This window comes from Stegostoma tigrinum, chromosome 34, assembly GCF_030684315.1.
Source record: "Stegostoma tigrinum isolate sSteTig4 chromosome 34, sSteTig4.hap1, whole genome shotgun sequence".
NCBI lineage: Eukaryota > Metazoa > Chordata > Chondrichthyes > Orectolobiformes > Stegostomatidae > Stegostoma > Stegostoma tigrinum.
Genome location: NC_081387.1, coordinates 21,095,276 through 21,106,116, shown reverse-complemented (window position 1 = coordinate 21,106,116; position 10,841 = coordinate 21,095,276). Strand labels below are relative to the sequence as shown.

General features: G+C 43.9%; 1 protein-coding gene across 1 annotated transcript; it reads left to right on the top strand.

Moving 5' to 3' along the window:
- Positions 1-2,470: 2,470 nt before the first annotated feature.
- On the top strand, positions 2,471-10,841 carry LOC125446318 (zinc-binding protein A33-like). The gene is made up of 6 exons (XM_048519795.2): positions 2,471-2,899; positions 3,015-3,110; positions 3,206-3,439; positions 5,237-5,259; positions 5,359-5,468; positions 10,297-10,841. The coding sequence occupies exons 1-6, from the start codon at positions 2,471-2,473 to the stop codon at positions 10,839-10,841; spliced, it is 1,437 nt and encodes a 478-aa protein (XP_048375752.1).

Sequence of the window (10,841 nt, the reverse complement as noted above, 5' to 3'; positions counted from 1 at the left end):
AAGTCTCAGCTAGAACAGGAACCATGATGGATATCTTTTGAAAAGTCATGCTAATGGGGTAGGCATACAATGAAACAACAGTAATCTTCTTTTGCAACCTCTTGATTGCTATTCCTCGTAAAACAGTTATTAGCGAGTTCAGTTCCGAATCAGGCAAAGGTTGTAGGCTGTCGAGAAAGTAGTTGAACTTGTCCGATGCTTTTGAAATATCTTTTAAAGATTCAAATGGAGTTACAGGCCATCACAGCTTCAGATACCTAGCTTATCACATGTTGAAGGGTAGGATAGCTCAGAGATCAAGTCCAGAGCATTCCAGCACTATTCTCGCCAGCTTATGTCTTTCCACGATTTGTGAACAAACGTGACATGGAATCGCCGAAATCTTTGCCGTATTGTTTACCCGGTCGTTTCGGCCCTCAGCCTAAAAAGAAAGGCGGAATCCTAGTCTTTCATTTTTTCTTGTCAGGAGGTGCAACAAGGTAGTCCGGCAGGGAAGGCCCGCAATATGTCCTGTCTGATATTAAGCTCCGTTGCAGTCAACGGAGGGCAACAGCTGACGTGGTGTCTAATCGAAGGCTGGTGACACATGGTCATTTTGATAGGCGAACCAAGTCGGAAAAAGAACTTCCTTGTTTGACGTTCCCGGGTCACCAACATTCGAATATCTGAAATTGACTAGTTGTGATAAATCAGCCGGCCTGTTAATCCAGCCTCAGAGACACGATGGCCAGAATATCAGGAATAAATGTTCCATCCAGTTTTGCACAACCCCTCCAAACTTTCTGCCTTTCCAGTCAAACAATCCCCCAGGAAAAGCTGATAAAAATAAGCAGGCTTGCACATGAAGGATCAATAAGAGGAAATATTTCCAATAATTCACTTACGTAAATCACTCCGGCGCTTGCGGGCAAGAGATGACATTGGTCACAGTTGCACAGAGGCGCATATCAACCCTTACAGAGGAAGATTGGAGAAACTGGGGTCTGCTGATCTCTCTCCCTGTCCCTGCAAGCAAGCTGTTGGTTGTAGGCGCTGTATGAAGACACTCCCGAGAGGCATCCTCACGAAATAGTCTATGAGCTGCGCCAGGCAGTCCAGCATGGACGGCAAATAAGGAGTTGATACTTTCGCAAGCGCTTGTGATAAATTGTTAGGGTAAAAAAATCGACAAGTAAATTAAATCTGAATGTCCAAATGAGGAGCTGGTGATGTGGTGGCAACCTTGTAATCCTCTAGGGACACAGGCTCGATTCCCACATTATCAGCTGGATTTGCAATCATATCGATAACAAAAGGTGTAGGATTGAAAACTGTTCTCGGTGATGAGTATCATAGATCGTACTGAAAACATTTGCACAACATCTCCGGTTTCCGAATGGGTTTGTGGGACGTAGGCTGCCTCTGTTACCCGGCCTGGCCTGTACCTGACCTCATGCTCATAGCAATGTAATTAGCTCAAAACTAGGCCCAACAAGTTCCCTGAGCTGTAGGTCAATAAGGACGGGCAAAAAAAGAAATCACAATCGCCCATCCAGCATCCGTTCCACGTGGGAGCTTCCTGATTGTTCACGTTTTGGAAAGTAACGGCTGCGGAAACCTATTAAACAGCGAGGTAAAGCCGGACATTCACCTCCATAGCCAGCAAAATATAAATTACTGCAGAAGTTAGGTGTTTATTGTGCTTTTAAAAACAAAACACAAAATAATGGGACTTTACAAAGCCCGCCAGTAAAATAAAGTACTTCAAGGGTAAGCCAGGCAGTCCGATAAACGAGATTATTTCCACGTAAGTGTGGATCTGTTGTGTAGCGTCAAAGTTAAATTTAACATCACTGGCCAGTGAATGCACGAAAGATTAAAACGCGCTCGATCCCTACCTCTGACCTAGAAGGCCAGGGTTCAAGTTCGACCTGTTCCAGAAATGTATCATAACATTGCTGAACAGTTTGATTCCAAAATATCTAAAATAAAAATGGAAAAACGACGAAATGCATGTTTAGTTACATCTGCATATCATGAACGAAGCAATTTGCAATTTTACTTCTTCGTTTAGTTAACAGTAGTTTACTGTCTCGGTGATTCAAGAATTACTGGCTTGGGAAGACGAATAAATGATTTGGATTTTGTTTTCTAACTTGGATTCTTTCTTGTTTCCGAACCAGCTCTTTCTGAGCGCCATTAAATGCGATGGAAGCCGAACACACTCCTTGCAATTGAATGAAAAACATGCGTAATTCATCCGAGTAAAGGCCAGGATCGATCTCCTTCGGTACCCCCACCCCCCACACGCGCCAGAGAAATCGCGAGATAAGCTTCAGTTCTTCCCTGGCGACACTTGCTGAAAGCTGCAAGCTCTTTGGCTACGCAACTATTATCTCTGACACTACAGCCGAGAGCGGCGGGGCGACCACTATTGCGCAGCAACAGTGAAGGTGAATGCAATTGGAGGTAGGAAGCAGCGGAGCCGACCATGGCTTCCGGATCGTCAAGTTTAAGCTTGGGAGATGAACTGAATTGCCCCATTTGCCTCGATATCTTTGTCGATCCAGTGATGCTAGAATGCGGCCATGACTTCTGCCGTCAGTGTATTTTACAGTGTTGGGAGAAAGAGAAGAAAGCTTTCTGTCCAGAGTGCGGGGAGGTATTCCGGGAAAAAAACCTGAAAGCCAACAGAGCTTTGGGGGTCTTGTCCAACAAAATTCGGGGCTTGAACATAAAGCAGACAGCGGACACCGGCAGAACTTTCAACCCCTTTTGTGATGAGCATCAGGAAGAACTGAAGCTGTTTTGTGAAACTGACAAGAAATTGATCTGTGTGATGTGCCTGGACAGGAGAGACGGACGGAGCCATAAATCCCACAACTTCATGCTGATAAATGAAGCGGTCGAGATTTATAAGGTGAGGCAGGAGAGGGTGATGCCTTGATTCTGAATTCGTTGTTTAGGTCAATTTGTGTGTGTGCGTATGTGTGTGTAATTTGACAAACCCTTTCCCATCCGTCCTTCTGCGGCAGGAGAAAATGAAATCTAACCTCCAGGCACTGAACCAGAAAAAAACTTCGATCCAAAACGTCTTACTGAAGCAGCAGCAAAGCATCTCGGAAATTCAGGTAACTTTGTCATCCTATGGAATTGCTCAGGCCAGCTTCTCTTGCGTTCACTCCATAACCACGTGGCAACGTTGCCTATTCTTTCTTTGACACAGGAACAGTCCAACGTTCTGCAGAAGCACATCTCGTCAGAATTTACCAAACTGCGCACAGTCCTAGATGAGAAAGAGCGGACTCTCGCCAAAGAGCTGGGGGACCACGAAGAGGATATCTTAAAGAAAATGGAGTCCAATCTTCGGGACATTCAGGAGCATCTGAATGAGACGGAAGAGAAGCTATCAAGCGTCCAATCGCAATTAAATCAACAAGATGCCTTCTCCTTGCTCAAGGTAAGAATCCTGACGAGTGCTAGTCAAATCAATTTGAACTACCAGGGCGTTCCAGATAGTTAAGGAGAGCGTTGTTGAAAGTTAGGAAGACATTGTTAAGGAGCAACATGAAAAATACTTTCAACACTTGAAATCATTATGCCTCTAATCCCTTTCACCTCGTTCTGCAGACTGGCCTAAAGAGCTCAGTGCCTGCAACAGTGCAATAGTATAGTTCCACTTCAGGTTCATTGGAAATTCCCTGTTGAAAGATGCTGGCGGAGGTGAGTGTTAGAGAGATAGTTCACTGAATCACAGAATTGTTCAAGCCCAGAAGGCCATTCGGCCCACCGCTGCTGCACCGGCTTTTGGAATGTGCGAGTCAGGTGGTGCTGCTGCCCAATTTTATTTTCTATTTTCTGATAACTCTCTTTTACAAAGTCTTCATTGAAGCTGCCTCCACCACAGTCTCAGATGGCGAATTCTAAATCGTACCCACTCCCTGCCTGCAAAAGTTCTTCCACGTGTCGTTTTTGCATCTTAAGCCAATTACTTCAAATCTGATCCGTCGTGTTTCGAGCCTTGCATGAGTGGAAACAATGCCTCTCGATCTGTTCTGCGCAGATACCTCGTCGGTTTTGGAACGTGCATCAAACCTTCTCTCGGTTTAGCTGTTTAGCGACTTGCACGATTTCCCTAATGTGCACACCGAATTGCGTGTAGGGGAAATGTTGGAGAACGGCCCTTTGCTCACATCCTATAAATTTGGCTCATCTCTCACTTCTGTTATTTTAAAACTCCTATCTCTGCCTATCATTTCCAAAGTCCCAATTTGCTTTAAGGGATAATTTCTCCACCTTTGAAAAGATTTCCACGGTAACATCACTATCATCCAAAATCACCCAAAGCTCCGTCGCAGTCTTTGAAGTTTCTTGAAATTGGGATAAATTTCCCCTGGGCGTTCTCTGGCTTTAACACAACTCAGTCCTAACGTCAACAGACAGCTGGAAAAGACCCAGGATATTCCCTTTGCTCTGGTCACTGGGATTTCTTCCCAGCTGCCATGAAATTTGTTATCAGATCGAAACAAAACCTTGCGTATAATATTCTCGATTTGTGGTTTTGAATTTTCGCTGCCCACTTGAGTAGGGAGTTATAGAACGATAAACTTTTGCCACAAAGAAAGAGGGAAGCCATCCTATTCTTGGCTTGAATGTAGCTGGAGGTGTGTAGAAGCAACTTCGTCGCTTAGTTCTCAGATTCTAGCTCTGTTTCCGTTTAGCACCACCCCCCACCGCAGCACCGCCTCTCAACCCACTGCACCACCTCAGACTCAAATAGGTAACTTTGTGACCATATTTACTCCCCTCGTCTGTCTTTGAAAATCTTTTAAACAACTTTCGAAGGAAATTCAGGGACTTAATCTGTGTGAGACGTGAGCCATGTGGGCCAAAAGATAGTTCCATCCATAGCATTGAACTCACGATTATTTGTCACAGAGGACGGACGATTAACTCATCGATGTTGCAGGTATCTGTTTCACTTCAAAATGGCTGACTTTCTGACATAGGTTAACGTCTCCTGGTAAATTAAGGAACAGAGGAATGCAATACAGACCGATCTGCTCTAGCGCGTTCGAATTTGAACATTCGTCTTTAATAATTTGCTTTCATAACTATGTTTCTGTCCCTTGGGGCTTTATGAACTGGACTGATGACAATTGCTACTTGCTATAGTGTTTGTTATGGTGCATTACCCATCATTTGTTGCGACCGTCCAAGTGCTGTCAGGACCAATCTCTCTTTTCTTTATTTTCAGGAGGATCCGGATAAGGGGAGGAGGTATGCATCGCCTTTCATTCAATTAGTGCAGATATAACAACAGTTCCAAATTTTGTCACCTGGTTTCAGTATCTAATCTTTTCCTTTTTACATTATTAGTGAATCAACTTACCAGAATACGGTCACAGAAGGCAAACTTCCTCTGGGGTCATTCAAAGGACCTATCCAATACAAAGCGTGGAAAGATATAATGGACGTAATAAGCCCTGGTAAGATGGCATTTTGTTGCCGAAAAAATAAAACCATCAGTGAGTGCAATAAATTCAAACATGCGAGGCAACAGAAACTGAATATGACTTCTTCAAACTTCAACTTAATCTTTAACTTAAAACGGGCATATAAAGGAACGACATGCAAGGACGCATAGTGAGCAGAAGAGCATAGGACAAAGGGGAAGCAAATGGAGATGTAGAGTCCAAGATTAAGGTATAAGGTTTTGGAAACAGAAAACGCAATAGAATGTAATCCACAAACCTTCCCTCAAATGGGGATTAACTAGCTAGTTGATGCAAAATATGAATGCCTGCTTCAATTTATCGCAAGAAAGTAACAGCACAGACCAAAGCAATGGTACAGTAAATTCGGATTATCGTAACAGTGTCGAATTGCTGAACGATCAATGAACTCAATTCCACGACGCGTTTATCAGCTCCCCGTACAGGATTTCACTTCAAGTACCGACAATTTATTTTTCGAAGTTATTACTTTCCCGTTTCCATCACTGTTTTATGCATCGACGTTTTAAAAATCTCTCCTTCCTCTAGTGCTTTTACTAGTTTCTTGAAACGTGTGTAACCTGATTATTGAGCCTTGTGCTATGAATGGTTTCTCTTTATCCATTTTTCATTCATTGCCCTTTTACAATTTTGAGTACGCCTTCTAATTCTCTGCCGACTAACCGTCTGTGTCTAAAGAAAAACAACAGAACCGCTTTGGTCTCTCTGTGTGGCTGAACTCCCTTCTGCCTCCCACTACTAAAGTGCAAATATTATCAAGCCTTTCCAAGGCCTTGACATCTTTCTTAAAAAGTGCTGTCCGGAATTGGACATAACATACCAGCTGGAGTCAAACCAGGGATTTTCCAATGTTGAGCAAAACCTTTTATTTTCCAGCCCCTTTTTATATGGAAAGCCGAACTTTGTTGAAAGGTACTCAGATTACCCTGCCATCTACAATGCCATTTATACCTGCATTCTCCGGTCTTTCTCTTACCGCACCCCTTTTAAATTTATGACAATCACGTTTGTATCACAGTTCCTCATTTTTCCTACAAAGAAAAACAAGTCACTTACCCTTATTTGGGTTAAATTGAATCTGCCATTTACCGAACTCTTGAATTCTGTTATCGCCCGTTTGCTATATTTCCGAGTATTTTTTCCCCGTAGACAAAATTTGATACCTGTGCTTGCGATAAAACCTTGGTTAATCGAAAAGCTCTGTCTAAATGCAAAACAGTTTGCTAATTTTTTTTGGTGGTAATGGGAACTGCAGATGCTGGAGAATCCAAGATAACGAAATGTGAGGCTGGATGAACACAGCAGGCCCAGCAGCATCTCAGGAGCACAAAAGCTGACGTTTAGGGCCTAGACCCTTCATCAGATGGGCCTGCTGTGTTCATCCAGCCTCACATTTCATTATCTCTGCTAATTTTTTTTGTCCGTTTTGCTCTACATACCAAGATGGATTGCACACACACCTGTTTAATTGCATGAATAATCGCACAAAGAAAGTACACGAAGCTTATTATACGTATGGAAAGATTTTTCCTTTGCACCATGGATGATATTCATGGATTTGCATATTTTGGGTTGCAGAAAGAAAACCGATTAGATTAGCAGCTACAAAAAGTAGAAATGACGGTCATCAGAAAACTCGCTGTCCAGCATTTATGGGATAACTTGAACGTTTGGCTGTTCGGTAAATTCAGCGATTTCAGTTGATCGCTATCAAGTCCCATCTATGGTTTTCACTTGAATTAATGCATTTTGGCACCCTGTTTTAGGCTCTCCTGTGAGTGCAAACAATAAGTTTATCAATCTACTATATTAACAATCTTTGCCATTCAGTCAGGCCATCCCGCGCTTTTTTCTCTCTACTCCCCTAACATATTCTATCTTCCTGCACAGGAAACGGCTTAAAGAAAAGGCCAGAGATAATGGAAACTGCAGAAGCTGGAGAATCCAGGATAATAAAGTATGAAGCTGGATGAACACAGCGGGCCAAGCAGCTTCAGAGGAGCAGGAAAGCTGACTTTTCGGGCCTAGACCCTTCTTCAGAAATGGAAGAAAGGTCTAGACCCGAAACGTCAGCCTTCCTGCTCCTCTGATGCGGCTTGGCCTGCTGTGTTCATCCAGCTCTAGACCCTGTTATCTCAAATTCTCCAGCATCTGCAGTTCCTACTATCTTTATAACAGCTTCCCTACTTGTCGGTTCCACAAGACCATATTTCCTAGGGTATCCTCAGGGATTTAAACTTCATCCGAATCAATAGGAAGGAGATTCCCGCCTGAAAAAAGGAGTCCTCTGATGTACCTTAAAGTTGCGTGCCATTTCCATGGATAACTGGACGGAGCATGCATGTATATCAGAATGGAACAGCGGGGAAAGCATGTGAGGAAAGGTTTTTTTTTGTTTAATGTCAGTGAGACCAGAGAATGCGGGGGTAACCCCTTCCGGTCGGACAGAAAATGTGGAGACTCACAGTTGGTTGACTCTTAACTGCTCTCTGAAATTTCCTGTCAAATCCCTCAGTTGAAGGGAAATTAAGCATAGACAGTAATTTCCCTTTCCAGCGATGCACGTATTTCATGTAAGAATAGAAATAAATAAATGAAACATAACATAAGAACACAAGATATAGGGGGACTTACTGCCTTTAACCCGAACCACCAAGCGTATCTGCTGGGCTTCCAGATATTTGGTTGACCCTGAGAAGCCATGTTGCACGCGCAACCGCATTCGTCATGGGAGCGGTGCACGAGGCAAAGTCAAGCCCTAAAAGTGGCTTCTGGTCTCCGGCCTAAGGAAACGAACACGTGCTCCACCTCTGAGGGCAAAAAGCAGCGCAAGTTACTACTTCGGGGGCCGCGGGTTGGGAAAGTTTTAATCTGGGCAACATCATAGCTACCTACAAAAATATCGTTGAGTCCAACTCGTCATCGTTGTTTAGAGCTGGTCCTAGAGCACGTGGCATTGACCGCGGTGTAACTGAATGTGCCACGAGTTCCAAAGCTGCCGGAAGACGGAATATCTGTCTCTCTGCTTCCGAGCTCGAGGAGTTTGGCTCCATTATTTATTTGCCTTACACATGAACCATATGAGCTTTCAACAACCTTTGGTGCACTTCCTGTCCAGGCCGACATTTAATGCCCAAACCTATGTCACTAAGAAGCTGATGGAGAGATGCTGTCTTCAATTGCTACAGTGCTTGGGATAGCCCAAGACTCAAGGAGAATCTTCAAGGTCTTGAACGGAATTGCCTTTGCAAGTAACAGTCATAAGATATTGACTTCACCCGATTTTCTTTCCCTTTGGGTTGAATGCAGATTTGCTGCATCTTTCCTCACGCAACTGTCCGCAACCAATTACTGGTTTATGAGGAGAGACTGAGTAGATTGGGATTATATTCATTGGAATTCAGAAGGTTGAGGGGGGGATTTTATACAAACATATAAAATTATGAAGGGAATAGATAAAATAGAAGCAGAGAGGATGTTCCCACTGGCAGGTGAAGCGAGGACAAGAGGGCGTAGCCTCAAGATTAGAGGGAGCAGATTTAGGACTGAATTGAGAAGGAGCTTTTTCACTCAGAGGGTTGGTAATCTATGGAATTCTTTGCCCAGTGAAGTAGTTGACACTACTTCAGAAACGTTTTTAAAGCTAAGGTAGACTTTTTTTCAACAATAAAGGAATTAATGGAAACGGTGAGAACGCGGGTAAGTGGATTTGAGTCCACGAAAAGATCAGCCAGGATCTAATTGAATGGCGAGCAGGCTCGAAGGGCCGAACGGTCTACTCCTGCTCCGAGTTCTTATGTTATGTTTCATTTATTTATTTCTATTCTTGCATGAAATACGTGCATCGCTGGAAAGGGAAATTACTGTCTATGCTTAATGTCCCTTCAACTGAGGGATTTGACAGGCAATTTCAGAGAGCAGTTAAGAGTCAACCATATAACTGTGCGTGTGGAATCACATGTGGACCAGACCTGAGCAAGGAGACCCAGTTTGCTGACCTAAAGGGTCAGAAAACCAGATGTTACATTTTTACATCAATAGATGTCAGCTGCCATAATCACCATTCGTTTTCAGTTCCGGATTTAAAATAACGTAACCATCCTGATCAGAGATTTTATTGCAGACGTTTGAAGCAAATGGGACTTAAACCCGAAGCTCTTGGCCTTAACGGGATGGGCACTACCACTGCGCCGCAAGGGCCCTAGTTTCAGACTTTACGTGGTAGAACTCAACTTCCATCAGCTGTAAAAATGGGACTTTAGCCCACGTGACCAGATACCTCGCCTGGGCCTCTGCAACACAGTGCGTTTGTACAACTACAGGCATCCCACCCCTAACATTATCAACTTCACCCCGAACTCATTCATATCAATAGGTTTATATAAAAGGGTAATTTAAATCGCTTACCCGCGCTGCTTCCCTCCCGAAGAGCATCAGACAGTTTCGGATAGCCAGAGTGTGCACTGTTTAAAATTAGATCCCTGCCACCCAACCAACCACAGTATAGAAAACATGGCGCAGAAACTAAGCTTGTTTTACACTACAAAAAAAACGAAAGAACTGTGAATGCTGGAAATCAGGACCAATAATAGAAATTGCTGTAAAAACTCGGCAGGCCTCGTAACATCTGGAGAGAAATCAGAGTTAACTTTCGGCCCAGTGAAGCTTCTACAGAAGTTCTTCTACAGAAGATGCTGCCAGACTCGTGTTTTTCCAGCAATTACTGTTCCTTGTTGCTTTATACAACAACTCGCTTCGTTACAAAATCATTGACTAACCGTTTTCTTTCATCTTCTCTCAGCACCCGCTGCCCTAACTATGGATCCGGTGACAGCGCATCCCCAGCTCGTTCTCTCCGAGGACCGGACCAGTGTGAAACTCGTTGAAAAAGCGCGGTCAGCCACGGAACCTTCGGAAGTTTCTGACCGTGACCTTAGTGTCCTGGGATCCGTCGGATTCACGTCGGGGCGACATTACTGGGAAGTGAACGTGGGAAACAAGACTGCGTGGGACATAGGCGTGGTTAAAGATACCTTCCGAAAACGGGGCTCGAGATCGGCACAAGATGCAGGATGCTGGATTTTTGGGATGAAAAATGGCAGTGAGTATTGGGCTTCCACAGCCAATCCCACGCGTGTTCCCATAAATGCAAAGCCCAAGAAAGTCGGGGTGTATTTGGACTACGAAGGTGGACAGTTATCCTTCTATAATGCGGTCAACATGACCACCTTGTTTACATTCACTGACTCATTTTCGGGCAAAATATACCCTTACTTCAGCCCTGGTTCTTACGATGACAGGAAAAACACGGATCCACTAACCATCAGTCAAGCCAAGAACCTTTAA